General features: G+C 33.3%; 1 protein-coding gene across 1 annotated transcript; it reads right to left on the reverse strand.

Annotated features, from left to right (window-relative positions):
- Window positions 1-15,091: 15,091 nt before the first annotated feature.
- LOC102600377 (NADH dehydrogenase [ubiquinone] 1 beta subcomplex subunit 10-A-like) lies at window positions 15,092-20,461 on the reverse strand. The gene is made up of 3 exons (XM_006353736.2): window positions 20,119-20,461; window positions 19,983-20,031; window positions 15,092-15,332 (listed from the first exon to the last, which is right to left on the reverse strand). Exons 1-2 carry the CDS (start codon window positions 20,402-20,404, stop codon window positions 19,997-19,999), a joined length of 321 nt encoding a protein of 106 aa, XP_006353798.1. The 5' UTR covers window positions 20,405-20,461; the 3' UTR covers window positions 15,092-15,332; window positions 19,983-19,996.
- Window positions 20,462-21,705: the final 1,244 nt, after the last annotated feature.

Raw genomic sequence — 21,705 nt, forward strand, 5'->3', positions numbered from 1 at the left:
ACATATATAATACGGAAAATAGCCAAAAGTCCCTCTAAACTATATATATTACCCAATTCTCAACTACACACGTATTCATCACGGAAGTCCTATTACCCCCTTCAACAATTTTAAAGTGGAATTATTTGCTCCCTAAATGATAAGGTGGCAAAGAAAGTGTAGTTCACTCTCTTTGAGAGAGTGAGAGGTAAAAATAATAATTAAAACTTTAATTTTAAAATTGTATTTTTATTTTATATTGATTTTCTGTTTTCTTTCCGTTTTTGTTTTATTTTGTTTTTAAAATTTTTAAGTTTCCTTTCGGTTTTTGTTTTATTTTTTCTTTTTTGACCTTTTTTCTCTTTTTGTTTTCTCTTCACCGGAGCAACACCGGCGGTAACTCAGCTCCACCACCAAGTCGCCGCCCTCGTCAGCTTCCCACCATTAATCTAATTTTCATCCTCAAATCACATTTTTTTTCATGTTAGATCAATTTTTCATTAGTGTGAAAAATTGACAGTAGCTTAAAATCGAAATTCAAGAGGATCAAATTTTAGTGTCATTAATGGAGAAATTTAGGAACCCTTGAGTGAAATTTATAAGTTTCCTTAGTTGTATTATTATGACCCAACCACCGTACATAATTATCGCGACATCAATCGTCATCTACCTCCATCGTGAACCGCCGTGTTCATTTTTAAAGTTACTAAGCTCTCAATAAGTTCAACCAAAATTCAAAATTCACTTTGAAAAATCAAACTTTGAAGTCTCCAAATATTGAACACTATCACTCTTTTTTGTGTTCATCACTAATTTTCCATGCAACTCATTCATTGCATATCCTACCAAACAACATTAAAGGGTAAATCCTTTTATCATTAATCGATCCTTTTTAAATTCTTTTGTTTTTTTAAACAAGAATCATGATGAATTTTCAGTTGATGTTAAGAAGGTTTATGAAGAAAATTTCACTCAATGGTTTCTAAATTTAAGCTTGCTTTGCTAATTTGAAAAATCATTTGGTCAAAGTAAAGAAAAAAAGGAGCAAGAAAGGAAAGAGAAAAGAAGGATAATATAAAAGGAAAAGTAGAATAAAGGAAAAGATAATATTTTTTTATTTTTTTAAAAGGTAAATTACGTGGTAAGCGCGTGTCACTTACTTTTTGATACAAATCTAGGTGTGAGTTTTTAAGGGGTATATATTATACTTTTAAAATGTTCAGGTGGGTAATAGGACCCCCGTGAAGTCTAAGTGTGTAGTTGAGAATTCGACAATAGATTAGGGGGACTTTAGGCTATTTTCTCTATATAATACTTTAAATTAAATACAAATACCTATCCAAATATAAATATATATTTGCATTACTGAAAATATTTATCTCATAAAAATTAGCTATTAAATAAATAATAAAAAATAAACTAAGACAAACGTCAATTGGTGTTATTACAAGTCATATGAATAAAAGGGCATGTTTATATAGTAATAACTATTTTGAAGCAAACTTCCTGACAATCTAAATGACATTAAGTAGCATTGATAAATAAAGTCATTCTTTTGTCTTGAGCATAAAAAAAACAAATTGTGAAAATTCTCTAAATTTTGGAGAAAGATATTCATAAACATATATCTACATCACAAGAGAAATTGTTAACAAAAATAAATGAATTTAGACTACATCATGTTAACTTTATATATTGGAACATTACATATTAATGTATATATTAAGTAAAAAATAATTATTATATCATCAAAATTATTTTCATCAAGTACTCGAGGTTATGGAATATACCCTCTTAGGATAAAACATTTACTTCGTCAGAATAGTGGTACCTCGTATTCTGCTAAATTTCAAACTCACTCAACGATAATAAATCACACAAAAAATTTTAAATTGCAAGAAAAAGAAGAGTAGAAGATTAAAAAATTTGTGGTTGAAAAATGAGAGGAAGTCCCTCTATTTATAGTCAACAAAGGGTAGTATGAACAATTGTTTCTGCATCTTATCTGAAAAGTCATGACATTTCCGAGAAGTCACAACCCTTTGGAAAAGAAACTTATTGAAAAAGTCACAACTCTTTGGAAAATTCATAACTCATCGAAAAGTCACAACTCTTTGAATAAAGACACAACTTATCGAAAAAGTTACAACCTAAGTTAGGAATATTAAAGTAATTTAACATTCAAGTTAGGAGTTTATGTTTTTAAGTTATTAAAATTAAAATTAAAAATAAATAAAATAAAATATTAATATAATATTAATATTAATATTAATATAAAGAAGATATAGATATAGAGAGATAGATAAATATAGATAATGATAATATTGCTACCTTTCCAATTTTAACTTTTTCGTAACAATTATTTTATACTCTTTTTATGATAAAAAATATATATATATATTTGGACTGATTTGCTCTCCTTAAGATTATGATATTTTGAAGAATTATTTTATCAATATCTCTTTTGAAACTATAAACCAAAAATAAGATATATATTTTGAATATGCCAGAGAGCTCTAGTCTTCTTTGTAAGGTTCTCCTCTCTTATTCCTCTTCAATCCTCACCAATCTTCCCATCATATTTTCTTGCAAAAAGCAATCAATTATTTTCTCTTATTCCTCTTCAGCCTTTTCTGGTCTTCTCATCATATTTTGTATAAAAATTGATCATTTTCACTATGTTTCTTCATTCTTCAACATATAAAGGCATTTTGTTTTATAAAGGTGTTATTCGACTTAGCTTGTACGCTTCTTGATTATTCCACCAAGTATTCATTGTCTCTCACAAGCAAAGCTATCAAGTAACTCTATACACTGACAAATGGAAACGATATGTTGTGATGGTATAAAGAGCTTGCTTATGATCCTTATGAAATCATCTGAGACTCCCTAGCTATTAGCATTTGATGAAGAGGAGCTTAACTAGTTATGTGTACAAAATTGAACCAAAAATCGAACTAAATTGAAAATAGAGTCAAATCGGAAAAAACATTCGACTAATAGTTTTGTTTGACTTGGTTGGTATTGGAAAAGAAAACCCGATTATACTTGGGTTGGTTTGGTTTTAACCAGAGGCGGATCTAGGATTTCGAGTCACTGGGTGCCAAGCAGAGGCGGACCCACATGATTTGATAGGGGTGCACACGTTAACTTTGAAAAAAACGTGCTTGAGAAACGTATAATCAACGGTGCACCTATAAGAAGTGTAGGGGTACCCTTGTGTAGTTGGTACAAGCCAGAGGAACCACTCGCGAGAATACAGTTCAAATCTAGCTAGAACCCTATTTCATTATTTTTATTTTAAGTTTAGCTTAGAGCTCATATTTGAGTCATTAGTGACCAAGCAAATACTACATTATTCGTTAATTGTAGTAAAAGTTTCGCTAACTAACTAAATTAAGAAGTATTGATGCACCAAAATCTTCAAATTTTGAATTCGCCTCTAATGATCAGTAGACTCAGATTAAATCAACTTTAGATTCAAATATAATTATTCGTCTTATGGACGGATGGGTGAGCAGGATTGGGCGACGGACTGAAGGCTGAGGCTGAAGCTTTGATTAATGGCAGATTTTTGTTGTTGAAAAGTTTAAAGGAACAACCAAGGTTTCAATGGTGAAGAGAAAAAAGTAATCTTTATGTTTAATCAAATAAAATAAAAGTCAAAAAGTTAAATTAAATTAGTTAAAAAAAATTATTGATTAATACTTAATAATAATAAGTTAACAAGTAAAAAAACAAGCAAAAAAACAAAAGAGCATGTGCTTGTAGGTTAAAAAAGAAACACTGCAGTTAAAAAAAACAAAATAAAAAGAAGGCAGCCTGCAATTGAAAAAAAATTAAAACAAAAAGCTGTTTGTGGGGTTTGATCCCGCGAACTTAGACACAAAAATCAGATCCCCTACCACTGGCACCAGAGAATACTTTTGTTTACTGGGTGGCACGTTTATTATTTATACAATGGTGTATATAAATACCTATATATAAATAGAGTTTCGGTCGAAACTTGTGGGTGGCGTGGCACCCCACGGGTCTTAATAGATCCACCCCTGGTTTTAACTAAAAAAAAATCAACCCGAACAAAACCAACCCGACATTATATATTTTATTTTTAAAATTTACTTTATACATAAAACTATTTACTTTGATGTAATTTCTAAATATTACTTATAACTTTTCATAATTTTTATCTTTTAACATACTTTTTCAAGTCTTTTGAGATTTCGAATTTTGAATAATGCAATGAAGGTTATAGTCCATAGATATTAGTGACTCTAATAAAGTTCAATTAAAAATCTAATCACACTAATGCTAACAAAACAAATTAATTCAACACTAAGAATGACAATAATGTTGATTATTTGTTCTTTAGTTTTACATTGGTTTAGACATTTAAAACACATAACCTAATTTTTTAATGTTTAATGTAATTAATACGTAGTAGACTTATTTTAGCATGATTTAGTACTTTTAAATTATGATCATTTTCGTTATGACTTATCAATTTGCGATATTTATTTTATACGATTTCTTTATTATTTTTTATTGAATATTTTAGTGTCATCACTTATATCATATTTTGTGTTATTTTCTTAAGAAACGCCTTAGATAGTTGTATTTTGATTGGACTAAAGAAACATTTGAAGCACAAGTTAATTATATGTTTGTGTGAATACTTTACCGAAAAATCCAAAAATTATTAGTTTGGTTTGATTTAAAATTTTAAAAATTCAACACAAATAATTTGGTTTGATATTTGAAAAATCTGAACCAACCCGAGATTGAAAAATCCCAAATTTTATTAGTTTGATTTGATTTATAAATTTAAAAAATTGACACAAATAATTTAATTTGATATTTAAAAAACTAAAACGAATCCAGTCATGTACGCTCATATTCTTGATATATAATTGATCCAAACAAATCTAGATAGACAAACTTAAACTTCTATAATGATGAACTAAGTGTATAACCGGACAATATGGCAAACAAATCTAGATAGACAAACTTAAACTTCTATAATGATGAACTAAGTGTATAACCGGACAATATGGCAAACAAATCTAGATAGACAAACTTAAACTTCTATAATGATGAACTAAGTGTATAACCGGACAATATGGCAAACAAATCTAGATAGACAAACTTAAACTTCTATAATGATGAACTAAGTGTATAACCGGACAATATGGCTGCGCTAAAACCTGCACATATATCGTTCCATAAATTAGTATTACACCTGAGTAGCAAACTTTTCTGAAAGTTCAGCCCAACAGAAAAAAAGTGTACTGCTTAGTTTCTGTTACTTACGGTTAGTGGTTGCAAATGGGTGGGTTGAATAAAATTTGGGCGAGTTAAAAATGGGTCAATATAAAATGGGTAATAATTAAATCCGTCCAATCTCATATGGGTAAAAATAGGTTGAATAAAATACAAGTTTACCCATATTTGCATAAAGACACTTTAACTTTGGAAGTGTCTTATCACCCCACAGAACTATTTAATATCTTTATTATTAATTATTTAATTAATTTAAATTACATCATCTTCCCCAAATTTAAAGAGAAAAGAGTCGTTGGTTGCCCTAAAATCAATTTCAACTTTGTTTCCAAAGCAAAGCTCAACGTTGGTGCTCTCTCTTTGACGAATTTATTGTTTACCCCAAGTCTAATAAGGTAGGAATTTGTTTTATCTTTTAATTTCCAGTAGAAAGCGTTAATAATTTGAAGTTTTTTATGGTTTAATTTTTTCTTAATTTTGTGATTAAATTTGACCGAAAATGGCAAATGCAATGTTGAATTGTATTTGTAATGATGAGAATGATCCGATTTCGCGAGTGAAATTGCGATGCAAACATGGTGATTTACTTTCAATGCAAACTTCATGGTCGGAGCACAATCCAGCTCGAAGATTTTGGTTTTGTACACACTATCATGTATGTTTCCTAATTCTTTTCTGGAGAACTTTTATTTATGCATTTTTCTTTAATTTGTGTTTTTACGTATTTTAGGAGGATGCATGCAACTTCTTTAGATGGAGGGATCGTGAAGATGTTGATATACGATCCAAATACGTTATTCTGAGATTGGCAAAGAGAATTAAGGAGTTGGAAAAAGCATTGGCACATTATGAAAGTCGTGTTGAAAGTAACCAAGTCGTGATGAAGGAGAAGAAGAAGAGCATATGTTGTAACTTGAAGCTAATTGTCTTGATCGTTATTGTGTGTTTTCTATTTTTAAGCCTAACCAAGAATGTGAAGGATGAAAGTTGTAGGTGTGTGCAGCCAAAATTGCCATATACATGTTTAGTTACTTTCAAGTTTTTGAAGTTGTAGATGTGTGTAACTTGAAGCTAATTGTCTTGATCTTGCTTTGTCGAATGCTCAAGTTTTTGTTGGTCTTTGATGTCGAAATAATTATGATTTGAACAAGTTGTTAATGTATTTGGTTGTTTATATTATTGTGGTAACCATTTGAGAAACTTCAAAAATATGTTCAACTACAAATAAATGAGAAGAATATAGCTAAAAGCAACAAAAAAACTAATCAAAAAGAGGACTTAATTCCAACATAATCATTCAATTTGAAGTATTGCTATCAAGTTGATCTTGTTTTGTACACGCTAAATTGAGTTTGATTCCAACCAAAAACAACACAAAAATATACATAATTAAAATTTGTTTGTCAAAATGAACAAGACAACATCAAAATGCCCTACTTCCATGGCACATGAGTCTTCCTACTTGAACTTGTTTGGCTTTGGCTATTAGTAGTAGCAGTAGCTGCAGACCTAGTTTGGATAACCTTTTCAGCCCTCATTCTTTCTAGGTTGGTACTGGTAATAGTTGTCTTCCCCTTCCATTTGAATCGACGTACTGGTGTGTAGCCAATATCACCAGTAACAACATCAGCCCTCTTTGTCACTCTTATACCAGTATTGATGACTCTTCTACTTGACAATCCAGGTTGCTTAGTCAAATAAATACATATTCAAATCAAAAGACATTTAGGCTTGCATTGAAAGTTGTAAACTTACATTGAGAGTTGTAAATCCATCTTCAGCTTGGTATATGCCAACACCTACCATTCTTGGCCTTTTAAAAGCTCTTGTTTGTCCTCCACTGGTGTCCTCATGTTCAACTGGTCTCTTCCCTCTTGCTTCAGAACTAGTTTGACTACGTTGAGGCATTCCTCTTCGTCTACATAGTCCTTCATTCACATTTCTTTCTTGAGGCATTCCTCTTCCTCTACATGTTCCTACTCTTCTACCTCTAACTCTACCTCTACCATTAAAAGTCTGTAATTTGAAACTCAAATATTAAAGCATATCTATATTGTCTATAGAACTTGAAACTCTTTATGTGCCTCTTCCTCTACCACGTTCATTATTTGTGGTGGCCTGATTTTCACACATCAGTGCATGGAATTACAACTAAATCTTGTACAAATGAATATATATACATGTGAAGAAGCTCCAGGTGATTGAGTTGAACTATTGATCTACCTCTTGCTCTGCCTCCTGCTGCTCTTTTAGTAGCCTGTATATTGATATATCAATACATATACATGTACATATAACTTACATTTGAAAGTAACAAATAAAAGTATGTGTCTGAGAAGATGGTTCAGCTGACTGACTTAGACCAGTACCTCTTGCCTGAGAAGATGGTTCAGCTAATTGACTTGGACCAACTTGATTTCTTGTAGGACAGCCTCTTTGATTGTGTCCTTGTGTACCACATTTGCTATACGTCATAACAACACCACTTTTGCTAAGCTTTTCAATTTTTCTACTTTCATTTGCTTCATTTATTCTAACCTTACTTGGTCTTCAAGGCATCTTCTTGATCTTTGGTGGCTTTATAATTGAATTATTTGATGTTGGCCACATTTTCATGTTATTCATTGGCCGAATAAAATGGGCATATGTGCTGAGGTAGGTCTCCTTGCTATAACAACTAGCCACATAATTGATTGGTTCCAACTCCTTGTAATGAAGGGCAGCAACACCATGAGGACAAGGAATGCCCCTGAGCTGCCAAGATCTGCAACTACAACTCCTACTAACAATGTCCACAATATGTGTAAATCCATAGTGTTTAAATCTCAAAACCACTTTCTCCATTCCAAGTTAGTTACATTATATAGACTTAGAGCCGTCAAAAAGGGCTTAGTCCATGGGGTTGGCCCGACCCAACCCGTTATTGGGGTAGGGTTGGGATAGTATTTTACAAGCCCGTTTAAAATCGGGGCTTATAAGCCCAACCCTTTTAGGCCCTTAGCCCTTGAGGCTTGATCGGTGTCGGGTCAGAGTCGGCCCATGGGCCAAATTATTTAATTTTAATTAAGATAAATATTTAAAAAATAAGAATAAAAAACTAGAAAACCTAAATAAGTGTTTGTGGAGTTTTTCTAAAGAGATTACCTCATGAATTTCTTTATTATTTAGTTTTGAATATAAGACTTGGATAGTAAACACTATTTATATTATATGTGATAGAATTTTTTAATGGCTTGAACAATTAATTAGTTTCTTGATTTCATTTAACAAAATACTTTAGGTAATTATGTATTGCTAACTAAAGTTTTAGTCAAAAGTATTCTTTAGTTTACTAGTTTGTTTTTCAAATATTATTTACTTAAGGGATTATTTATTTTTTCTTTAAATATTTATTGCTAGATTTTATTTAGAATTATTGAAACAATGTTACTGTTTGTGACATTGATTTGACATAAAAAAAAAAGAGGGCCGACCCGCCCCAGCCCTTGACCCTTTTGGGATTGGGCCGGGTTGACCATTTTACCGCCCTTTGAAATGAAGGCCCGGCCCGCCCCAGCCCATCAAATTCTTTGGCCTGCGAGGCTTGGGCGGAGTAGGGCTAGGCTGACCCGTTTTGACAACTCTACATAGACTTTTCAATATTTTCTTGCAAAATATTCAAAGACATAGGAGATATATCAGTGATCCAAGTGTTTAAGAACTCTCTCAAATCACCAATTCTTTTCATCATCTTCACCATTATCTCCTCAAGCATTGTGATGATTGTTTTATACCTTGCAGGCAGTATCCAAGCATTAAAGCTTTTTGTCATATTGTTGTCCACAACATCACATTTGCTAGTCCTGAAAATACCTCTTGCACCATGTATCCAAGTTGTACCATAAAAGATCATCCAAACATTCTTTTCCTAATTTCTTCATTGCCTATATATTATCCTTCAACTCAGCTTCAAATGTGGATTTAGCAATCCTCCAAAATACTCTTCTTCTTTCAATTCCTTTACATCTTTTACATCAATTTGCAAGAACATGTCTTGCACATTTTTTGTGTTCAACCAGTGGCAATACCTCCTAAACAACAATTTCTAGTCCCTAACAAAGCAACATAACAGAAACATAATTAAAATGCAAAATTAAAAACATAAAAAAAAAACACAATCAAACAATAAGACAATAAAGGTCTTACCTTTTTCATATCAGTAATAATAGATAATTGATGCCCTTCTCCAAGATCAAGATCATTCCTCACTAGTTCAAGAAACCATGTCCAGGTAAACTGATTCTCAACCTCAACAACTGCCCAAGCAATAGGCAGCATTTGGTTGTTTCCAACTCTACAAATTGTCACTAACAACTGGCCTTTACACACACCTTTGAGAAAATACCCATCAAAACCAATCAACTTCCTAGCACCTCAAAAAATGCTTTCTTTAAAGCATTGAAGCAAACATAAAATTCTTGAAAAATTTTCTTCCCAATTTCATCTTCTTCTCCAACCTTCACTACACAAGTACTACATGGATTACTCCTTAAAATCTCATCTTTATAATCAAAGATCTTACCGTACTCCACAATGTGATCACCCATGATCTCTTGTAACACTCTAGTCCTAGCTCTTCTCACTATTGTCCTACCAACATGGATATCCAACTCTTTTCTAATAATGTCCTGCAACAACACAATGTTGATGTTTGGCTATTGAGTTATTCTTTCTTTGTATTTGGTGGCCAAAAACTTTGAGTTGCAAAGATAGTTATGAGTTGATGTCAAACATTTATGGACAGGGTTGTATCTTTTAACTATGAAATCTCCACCAGTCTTATACTTACTTGCACACAACAACCAAGGAAAGATACCGGCTTAAGGTAAGTAAATTCTTTAGTTTAGGGAAGGAATCCACTCTAAAAGCTAGTCTTCTTTTATCCAAAGAATCCGATGCAGTTAGCGAGAGTCGTGGTAGTTCAGTCATCCGCGGGTAGAAATCCTAAAAAAGGAAAGTATGCTATCTCTCCTGGCCTTCTTTCTTGCTGTGATTCCATTTCCTGCACCAAGCCAAGTTAGCTCATCATAGGGCTTTTTATTTTTAAGAAAGGCTTAAGTTCTTCCTTTATTAAGGTAAGGTTGCAACATCTCACTCTAACTCTGCCAGGCTCATTCACATATTTTTTAATATGAATATGTTCTTGAACTGCATATCTTGTCACTGCCACTTTAAATTCATCAACACTTCTGAAAACTAGTCCTAATTCCCAAACAACCTTTTCAGAAATTTCATCAAACACAACTCTATTTGGGGTTTTCTTCCTTCTAACAGGTTTATGCACTACTTGATCAACCTCTTCACCATCTCCCCAACCTGTTTTATCATCTATTTCAAAGCTAGGAGCTTCATCACTTAGATAGTAAGATTCATCACCTCCTAGCGTACCAACTAAGCTTTTCCTAATACCAATATTTGTCTCATCATACCCTATATTTGGACCCTTTTCATCAACATTAATCTGATCTGAAGTAGTACCTCTACTTCTCCTTTGTGACCCTTTGAAATGACTCTTGCTTTCCCTTATATCTATATACTCTTGATGGACATCACTTTCAACCTCAGTATCTTCATTATTATACCCTTCAGATCCTGATTCATCTTCCACTTCATCATCAATTGGATCATTATCTATTATAGGATCAGATGAAGGTACACAGGAAGGAGGAGTCACAGTAGAAGGAGAGGGTGGAGGCACAGTGGAAGAAGGAGATGGTGGAGGCACGGTAGAAGGAGATGGTGGAGGCACAGTAGAAGAAGGAGATAGTGGAGGCACAATAGTAGGAGGATCTTCAAATCGAGTGCTGGAAGTTTCTGAAGGACCAGTTTTAGGGTTGGAAGGAAAAGTAGAAGTAGGAGGCTGATTATTAGGGTTAGAAGTCTCATTGAAAGATTCCTCACCTACCCCACTATCACTCACATTGGGGACAAACTCCAATTCAAGTGGGGCCTGATTAGCTTCACTAACCCCATGAAAAACATACACCTCAACTGTATCCCCATCATTTATCATATTGAAAATGTCAATATAACCTTATCATTATCAACAAGAACCAATAACTCATCCCACTTAATGAAAAACTCACAATCTATTGTATATCCTAGTTCCTTTATGTAGTCTCTCAACTCAAAATAAGACATCCTATCAATATCTACATCTAGGAATTCTGTCACATGCCCTCCAATATATTTAGGTGGGGGACCAAATTCTATTAACCCCCCATGATACCAACTTAAAGTTATCAAAGTAAAAGCCATCCTGCAAAGGCATGTAAAAAAGACAAACACAATTCAAACACACGTTTCAAGAACAAACTCTAACAAGCTGTACACGACAAACATAATCACTAACAAATAACAGTAGCAGAAACACTAACTAACAAGAGTAGAAAAGGCACTAACAGTAGCAATAGCACTAACATTTAGCCCCATCACTAACAGAACAAAAGACTTGTAAACAAGTCGATAATGTATAAATTGAAGTCTACAAATGTATAAGACACGAATAATAAGATTCAAACTAAGTGGATAGCATCAAACCCTAACCTAAAACACAATCACTAATAGTCGCACTAAGTCGATAACACAAAATCCTAATCACTAACAGTTTCACTAAGTCGATAACACAAAACTCTAACAGTAGCAATTACTCAATAACACAACGAAAAACTATAAAATCCTAACAATGGCAACTATAATAGGTCGATTCCAACACTCTTTACACTATAATAATCCCTAAAATCACAATAATCTAAAAAAAGAAGATCTTTATCATATGATGTAGAGCCCTAACCTTTTAGACCTTCAATTCATTGTCCCTCCAAGAATCTTCACCAAGAAACATCAACAACGAGATTATCAACACCAAGATGTCGAGAAGACTTTTCTATTCTTTGAGATTTTAGGGGAAGTTGAGAAATAAGAAAAGAAAAGAAGAAGACGACTTTTCTTGAAAAGAATAGGATCGGGCCGGGTTGAATTCTATCGAGCATCACGCGCGACAACACAGACGAGGGAATGGGTCAAAATGGCCCATTTATAAAATATTAAATAGTTCTGTGGGGTCATAGGATACTTCCAAAGTTAAGGTATTTTTATACAAATACAGGACAACTTTAATGGTGACTTGATGTCTTTTCTCATAGACAAAACTTAAACTTCTATAATGATGCACTAAGCGTATAACCGGACAATATGGCTGCGGTAAAACTTGAACATATCTATCGTTCCATAAATTAGTATTGCACCTGAGTGGCAATTTTTTCTGAAAGTTCAGCCCAACAGAAAAAAAGTGTACTGCTTAGTTTCTGTTACTTACGGTTGGTTAGTGGTGGCAAATGGGTGGGTTGGGTAAAATTTTGACGGATTGAAAATGGGTCAATATAAAATGGGTAATAATTCAATTCATTCATATCTCATATGGGTAAAAATGGGTTGGATAACAAATAGATTGGGTAAAATACAAGTTTATTCATATTTATTCATATTTCCATGAACAAATAGTACTTTATTTTAGAATTAAACATGGATAAAATGTTTTAGTTTTTTTTTAAGATGAAAAAATGTTGAAAATACTTTATTTAGTTTTATTGTATTATCAAAGTAAAAAAAATCCCTATAAATTTTCAATATAAAATAAATTTATGTAATAACAAGGAAAAAATATTTTCAATTTCAAAGTAAATGAATATTTACATCTTAGGAGTAAAAAGTGCTTGAGGAACTTTACGCAATATCAATACTAATACATGATTCGCTAACTTTGCACTATTATTTGTTATCCAATAAAGGAAAAATGCATATGTACCCCTCCAACATATGCCCGAAATCCCAGAGACACACGTATACTATACTAAGGTCCTATTACCCCCTCCCCCTGAACTTATTTTATAAATAATTTTCTATCCATTTTCGGCCTACGTGGCACTATCAATCAGATAGCTTGAAAAAATTGTCAACACGCGCTGGGCCAAGAAGATAGTGCCACGTAGGCCGAAAATGGATAGAAAATTATTTATAAAATAAGTTCAGGGGGAGGGGGTAATAGGACCTTAGTATAGTATAAGTGTGTCTCTGAGATGTCAGGCATAGGTTGGGGGGTACTTATGCATTTTCCAAAAATTAAACAAATAAAAAATATAATTATAATTAACAAAAGAAATGTACATGCAATATAGTATATACTTTTTTGGAGGGTCAAAGACTTTACCTCTTCAATTATAGAGAAGAATAATTAGAACATAAAAAAACAGTTACAATATTTTTAGTGATATCATGAACTTTGGGTGAATAAAAGTTAAAAGTTGGCCAAACTCATCGATGTCTTCCTAAAGTTGGCACCAAATTTCACTATGTTCATTTTAGACACCTCATGTAGGGTCCCGTTGTGTCATTTTGACATTTTTTGCTGACATGTCAAAGTGAGTGTGATACACTAAACAATAGCGCCTGAAAGGCTTAATTTAGCCAATTTTTTATTTTATTTTCTCTTCATCTTCTCCAATTTTCAAGCCACCACCTCCCACCATTTTTTCAAGCTTAAACTCCTTCAATGGAGGTCGAATTTTTTATTCAAATCCATTTTTAAGTCATTTTTTTCTTCTTCATTATATTCCTTTTCTAAATTTACCATCACCTCCCACCATTTTTTGAAGCTTAAACTCCTTCAATGGAGGTCGAATTTTTTATTCAAATCCGTTTTTAAGTCATTTTTTTCTTCTTCATTGTATTCCTTTTCTAAATTTACCATCACCTCCCTCTACATTGTTTGCCGGATAAATGGATACCAACACCCATATTTCATATTTAATCTCTCCTTCTTCTCTTCCCACAAAATAACACTAAAAAGAAAGAAAAGAGCACAAAAGAGGTATAGAGTGTAATGAAAAAAAACGATTTTCGATTCCACCTTTTTCGCTGGAAAAAATGGATATCAACACTCATGCTTTATAATTTTTCTTTCTTTCTCTCTTTGTCTCCCTCCTCCTCCTTTCTTTTTCTCTCAAAACAACACTAAAATAGAAAGAAAAAAAGAAACTAAAACAATTTTAAAGAGCAAATTAAGAAAAAAAATTAAGAAAATTGTTGGGTATAGTAGAGAAGACAACTACCATGGGGGAGGGGTTAAATTGATTTTTTTAGAATAATATTTTTATTTTATTTACTAAATAGATTTTAAAATAATTCTTAACTTAAAATAACACATGTAATCATTTAATTCGTTGTTTGCCACGTCATCCACGAGTGTATTACACTCTCCTTCAGCTTTTTTCTTGTTGTAAAAAAGTGTCAAAAGAATATAGCGAAACCCTACATGAAGAGTCTAAAATAAACATCGCACAATTGAGGTGTCTATGTGAAACTTGGTGCCAACTTTAGGGGCCCACCGATGGATTTGGCCTTTAAAGTTTAACCCAGTAGGCTAACCCATAATTTACCAATGAATACCCATATTTCTATGGGTTAAAATTTTACTCATCTAAAACGTCACTCACCCAACCCATTAAAATACGAGGGAGTTGAGCAGGTTACCAAACTATGGACTCATTTTGCCGACACTATCAACGTTGATACAAGCTGCTTCCTCCCTCGTTCAAAACCTAGCCATTTTATAAGTCTCTTCGAGAACATTATTGAACCTAATACCTAGCGGCAAACAAAATGTTCCAAGTATCCATTTCTCAAGAGCTCCAATATAACAGCACAGAATACAAAATACCAGCCTATAATCATGACTAATGAATAACAATACACACAAGATAGAGGAAGCATAGAACAAAGACCAGGACACCAATAAGGAAGACAATGAGTTTTTTCCTTTATTTCCACTATGAAATATAGTTCCCTCAAAAAAAAAAAAAAAGATACAAGGCTGAAGTTAAAGCCATTGCAAACCATTTGTCGTTTTTCACACGACAGAAAACTAAAAAATCAGGTCTTAAGCAGTGAATAACAGAAGCAGCGATACACTGAAATTCACTAGTTGGTAAGCCCAACAACCTCCGAAGTTTATACTTTCAACTGGAAATACAAACCTGCAAAAAGGGGAAATCTCACACCTTAGGGAACACAGCTTTATATGTACAACAAAAACCAGGATATATTGCAAAGTCAAGAACTTGCATAAGAGTTTGTGTACCAAAACATGGATCATTAAAATCTACAACATAAAAACAGACCTACAATATGAATTTTGAGTTGCAATTCTTCGCCCGAATTATACATGTTTGAGAGCTCTAACCAATTTGTTATCACTATTCAACTTGCATAGATTAATTTTGAAATATAGTTTTCACTGGACAAACAAATAGACTTCTTTTTTTGTTGAGCCCACATCAACTTGCCAACTGACTTTTACTCATTAACTAGCAGATTGTTGAGAAACCATTCTATCCAAGAACATGTTTGGTTCGAGAAAAGAAAGGAAAGAAGAAGGTCTACTTCTTGATTTTGTTCCACAAGACTATTTACTCTACCTCACCAGCCATACAATATGAAAGTAGAAGATATTTACCGAACGGCATTAACACAAGGAAATTAAAAACTAGAAAGAGATGAGAAGATAGAGATAGATTAAGAAAGATAGGACAAAATCTAATAGAAGCAGCAATTCGCTAATTAGTCAAGCCAAGTAACATATACTTAAACCTACTAATTCGTAATCCAATTACAAGAAATCAATCCAAAGAAGAAGAAAAATTAAACTCATACATGAACACTTACTAGACGAATCCAAAAAAGGTTAAATTGAAGAGGATAAAGATATTCCCACAAAGGCATGCTCTCTCAAGAGAGTTCTTCATCAATGATTCATCAAAAACTCCGCAAAACCCTACATCACCTCAAATGTATAACTAGCTAAATGATGGGTTCCGGCTCAAGTCCAAGTACTTTAAAATAATAAAAGCCCTAACATGACCAAATGAGTCGTGAGGCTGGCGGGGCGTGTGGGACCATGCTTGAATCATCATAGAAACTCTAATGGTGGTCAACTCATAATCAATGTTGGTCAAACCCATGGGCAAACTTGGTCAACTCTCGATCAACCCTTCATAATGCCTACCGGTTTCTTAATGATGTAAGCCTGTGGTCATGTTGTTGTCATTTACTTTCTCCTTTAAATCTAGTTTCAGTAAGGTTTAAAAATTCATGTGGACGTGAAACATAACATACTACATTATTTCCCGTTATTTTTTGTTCTGTAACTATACAAATGAAATATCCATGTCTGTTCTAATGTTATTTCCCCTCCTGCAACTCTCCTCTTTCATTCCTGCTACTCTTTTTATTTAATAAAGCTCATCCTCTTTCTCCCTAATAACAGTACATGACAAGACTAGTGAATCTTGCTTTGCCATTGCTATTGCATTGTCGTTGCAAAAAGAAGCCATCACAATGGCAATTGTAAGACATTATTTCTTAAAATGACTCAGAATGGTGATATGAAGCCTTAAGGAACCTATTGATGGTATCAGAAAGATATTGTAATTCTTTTAAGGTTCTATTTCATATTCCTAAGTTTAGTGACACCTCCAGTCCTCTTCGACAGAATCTCAATTCCTGTGTTATTACATGTACTATATCTGATCTTCAATTTGTAAGAGGAGCAATTTTAGTCCTTCCTCTAGTATAATCAACAAATTTCGATAGGATATTGAAAAGCTCAATCTTTTACTTGCCTTTGTCCCTCTTCCATTGCATATATACTCAAACGACCTACATCTTATTCAAATAAGTCACTTCGCTTCTTTATGAATCCCTACTCAACTCTCTGTGAACTATCCAGGAAGGCAGTTGCTTGTAGGCGATGAAGACAAGATCGGAGTGTATAAGAGGGATATGATGGCATAGACCATATCAAAGGAAGAGGATGGAGGTGGAAGCCAAATATGGTACTTCTCATGTACTTTTGCTGATTGCATTCACTAAATGGATGAAATTTACCTTAAATGGAAGATTCAATGTTTTGAGAACTAGAATATAAGGACTAAAACTAACCTCAAAATATGGTGAATTAAAAATAAAAATGTTATCAAAATTTAAAACTGCTACCTCCCTTTTACTAGTTTTGCTCCTAACCATCAGTATAGGTCAGTGTGTGGAGATGACAGCAATTTTCTAGAGAATACAGAAAGCTTTTGTGAAAAATGACTCAATTATCAGAAGTGTAGCCAGTTAAATAACTGTTCCAATTGGTCAGGCCAAGCTTGATATTTTCTGGCCAAGGGTGTGAAAGGTGTCAAGAAGGTAAAAAGGGTTTCAACTGACAGTGGAGTTGTACACTAATATAGCTTTGCTAGATAAAGGAACAGGAAGATTAAGGAGGGAAAGAGTTCATCTAGAAAGTTTTACCTCTAATAAATAGCATTTTAGTATTTTAACCTACATTGTCAAATGTATTTCTTGTGTTTTTTTGTGGTTGTTGCTTTCCCCTCATTTTTTTAATTTCAAGGGAATTATTGTGGGTGGGCTATCATAGGAACAGATAAGTAAACAATCAAAGTGACCAAGGTCAAACTTGTATTGCAGCTAGTTTCTTTAGCTTCATTTGCAAAATCCAGATGAAAATTTGAATAACTTTGAGTTCCAATTACTGTACATACAAAAACACAGAAAAAACCAGAATCACCAAAAATACCCCGACTCCTAAACATGTTGTGGACTTGGATTTTATGCATGGATTAAACTTGCTATATTGAATTTAAGTTACAATGAAAGAATTGACAAAACAAATGTGATGGAACCAAAAGATTAAGGAAAGGAAGAGAAATCTAGTGCATTTGCAGAAGTTTTACTCTGTTAAGTTTATCCTTTCTCAGTAAACCTATGAAAACGTCAAAAACCTGAAGGATCTACAGCATACTGGTAGATGCACCAGATTCATGGAATCTGTAAGGGAATTTGGCTATCTTTTTTAATACTTTATATCGAGGGAAAGCTATGTCCTGATTCATTCTAAGCCATTGTAGTGTGTCACTAGCAAGGAACAATCACTGTGAATGGAAGATTTAAGAAACCCATTGCTTAATGGTGATTTCCTAAGCCCAAAGGTAAGAATTAAGGACTTCATGCGCCCTAAGGTAAGAGTTAACTCTTATTCTTACAGTTTTGAGTTAGATTTCATCTACTCACGATTGATAGAATGTTAGAGCTGGCATAAATGTAAATACAGGACTCTTGAAATATAGATTGAAATGCTAAAGCATGGATTATAACAGGGGACCAATTTGACAGTTTGTTTGATCATAGATCAATAAATATTTTCCCTTGTTGAGTCAATTGGAGTCGAGCCAACTCTGATTGAAATTTTGATTGTTTGTTTCCTAGAGCATTAAAGATGCTTTGGAGTCGAGCCCAACGGGGATTGAAGTTGTGGTTACTATAATCTGTCTCATAACTGGTTTTATAACAAAATGTATGATATCAAATTGATTTATGCATGTTTTAGAAAGAATTATTGAATTCTATGTTTCCAGAGTAGTGGTATATGTATGCTCTTCACATATAAGCATGCATTGGGACAACTACATGCAAGATGTGGATATGATTGGGTAAATGCCTACTTTATCTTGAGCAGCAATCATGAGTTATGCTAATGGTTTATAGTGTTTATGATAGTGCATATGTACTTTGATGAGCCTGTTTGAAATTGAAGCAAGACTAACTAGCTTTGAGTAAAATATAGTTGATGTATGATTCTTATACAAGATTATGAAGTACTTCACATGCTAGATATTAAGCTGCATGCCTAAGTCTAGAAGAGTTTTTGGGAAGAAGGTTGCAAGATGTTGGATGATATATGCTACCTTTTTTTTTTTGATAACCGAGAAATCCGTCTGTGACCCATCCTTTGGACCAATCACAGCCTTCTAAACTCGGTGGATAATGGGCCCGCCCCTCTACCCTTCTCCACTTAAATACCGGGCTTCGCTTTGCATGATGTGGGGCTTGAACCTGCGACCTAAGCCACAAATCTTCCACCTTTTGCCACTTGAGCTAGGCCTTGGGGGCTGATATATGCTACCTTAAAAGAGTTGATATCACAAGAAGTAGCAGATACGGCTTCTGCTAGTGTAGCTTTAGATTCATACTGTGCCAGCATCCCTCCTAGCTGACCGGGAGGGCTTCAGGCTCTCGTAATGGACAAACAGGGAAAAAGATACCTCACTGATCAAGTTAGGATCAGACTGTTGTGCCAGCATCTAAAATGCGGGTATAGTGCCAGACTATAGTAAATGTGATCCTCACTAATATATGCTGTGCATCAATGTTCACAAAAGATTGAAAAATAGAGTCACTCATGACTCATGAGGTATGCATAGTGAATTATAACTATTGTGATACATAACCCAAAAGTATCAATAATAGCATGTCACGTGTTTTAAATCAGTTAAGATATTTCTAGTTTACAGATTCATACTGGCCATGGATTTGAAGATAGTGCAAATCATATTTTTGAATCTTCTAGTCTAATTAGTTATAGATTGGCAATATTATTAAGTTGACTCCCACCTCACATTTCATGATTCTAGATTTTGACCAAACACTCTGGAGAGTCCCAGATTCCTCCGTTGAAGTTTCTATTTCTAGGTTAGACTATTATTAATGAAATAGTTTCAAATAGACTCATAGAAGCTGAAATTGATAATAATTCCAATCTAATAAAAGGGAGAAATCAAAAATACCTAAGATAACAGAATCATTCGGACTCAACAGCTTCAACCACCTTAGGCCCTGAAATCAAACGAATACATAAGATTCAGAAACCAAAAACAAAACCTTTAAATCTCAAACAAGTAATAAATGAGCAAAAGGCGAGACCATGCATAAAGGGAGGACGAAGGTCCTTGCCCCACCCAACACCGCGGGTTGCGTCAAGATACTGCTGAACAAGGTGGCGGCACTTCTGAAGATGGTTAATACCTTCGATACGGTAGCACCAACGGAGCTTTTCACGGAGGATCTTGGCTTTTTCAATGTCGATCCACTTCTCCCTCACCAAATGCTCCCTCATCTCTAAGAAAGCTACCGGATCCTTATACGGATTATTCGGGTCGAAGTCATCGGGTGCTCCTTCATCGAACTGTACTCCTTTCTTCCTCCCCATTTTTTCTGTCAGATTCTTCGTCTCTCCAATTGATTTTTGTTGTGACAGAGATTTGAGTGAGATGATGAGTAAATTTGGGTTCAATGGTTTGGGCTTGGGTTGAACTTGTATTAAGTTGACCTATTCCAATGCACTAATTAGGCCCAACTTTATTCTACATTTGTAGTTGGGCCTCCTCTTTATTCTTTTCTTTTTTTAGAAATTTTTTAGCGTTTGCTTATGAATTTTTTTAAGAAAATCCATTTTATTTGAAATTTTAAAATTGAAGTTAGAGATGAACTTGTGTTTAGTCATAGTTTTGTAGTTAATATTTTGAAAATAGATATATTTTAAATATATATAAAAAAATATTATTTGATTTGAACATGGAATATAATTTAAAAGAAGTTATTTTATGAAAAAAAAATTTAAAACATAATATATTAAAAATAAAAAATAGTAAAAACAAGATTTTTGGTGTTTTTTTGAATTCTAACTATAAAACTTGAGTTGTATTTGAAATTTTCATGGCCAAATATTATTATTGAAAGATGTGAAATAATTTTTCGAAAATAAGTGAAAATTTGTCATGGCCAAACGGTTTGGATTCATGTATGAATTTTTATAATTTTTGCGATTTATTTGTGCAACCCACAAATTATAATGTCAAGTAAAATGGTCATTGGTATACGAGTTTTAGAGAGGTTTGATGAAGTTATTGAAGATATTAGCGACCAACCACATTTAGGAGTAAAGTGAAGGGGAAAATCAACCATTATCAGCAATAAACTTGAAGAATACAAACGAGGATTGCAATTGCTACTATTAATCAAAGCCAAAATAATTCTAATAGAAAGACCCATGTTTCATGAAATAGTTAACTTTGCTTTTGTTTTTTGGTGTTATTGTGTTTTTGTTACCTTTTTTTTTTTTTGGTTTCATTTTTTGTTACCTCAGTTGGTATCAAACTCTATTTTGGTGTTGCTCTGTTAATTGCAATATTAGGTGCCAAACTCTACAATGCCAAGTTTGTTTAGGCAATAACCTTTTTCTTTCATATCAATTAGTCAAGTTGTAATTTATATTCAAATTTTGATTTAACATAAGATGAAGTTCTCATTTTTTTATAATGATATTCTTTTGGTTATTTTACTTTCAGTGATTTACAATTGAAAAATGAAATTGACATGTTTTGAGTATTGTCAGCATAAATAGGATCGTACCGTAAGTCGGGCAACTCCCTATCTTCCTCAAAAAGACTTTTAGTGAATCCATAAGTTAAAGTTGCATTTGATATTCCGATAAGGTATAAAGTGGCTATG

Source organism: Solanum tuberosum, unplaced genomic scaffold, assembly GCF_000226075.1.
Source record: "Solanum tuberosum cultivar DM 1-3 516 R44 unplaced genomic scaffold, SolTub_3.0 scf00160, whole genome shotgun sequence".
NCBI classification, from domain to species: Eukaryota; Viridiplantae; Streptophyta; class Magnoliopsida; order Solanales; family Solanaceae; genus Solanum; species Solanum tuberosum.

What these genes read in the sequence shown, in the direction of transcription:
- LOC102600377 (XM_006353736.2), bottom strand. Translation starts at nt 20,404, where the DNA reads ATGGGGAGGAAGAAAGGAGTACAGTTCGATGAAGGAGCACCCGATGAC. An exon ending in TCGTCCTCCCTTTATGCATG is followed by an intron (nt 20,032 to 20,118) that starts GTCTCGCCTTTT and finishes GTTTGATTTCAG; the next exon opens with GGCCTAAGGTGGTTGAAGCT.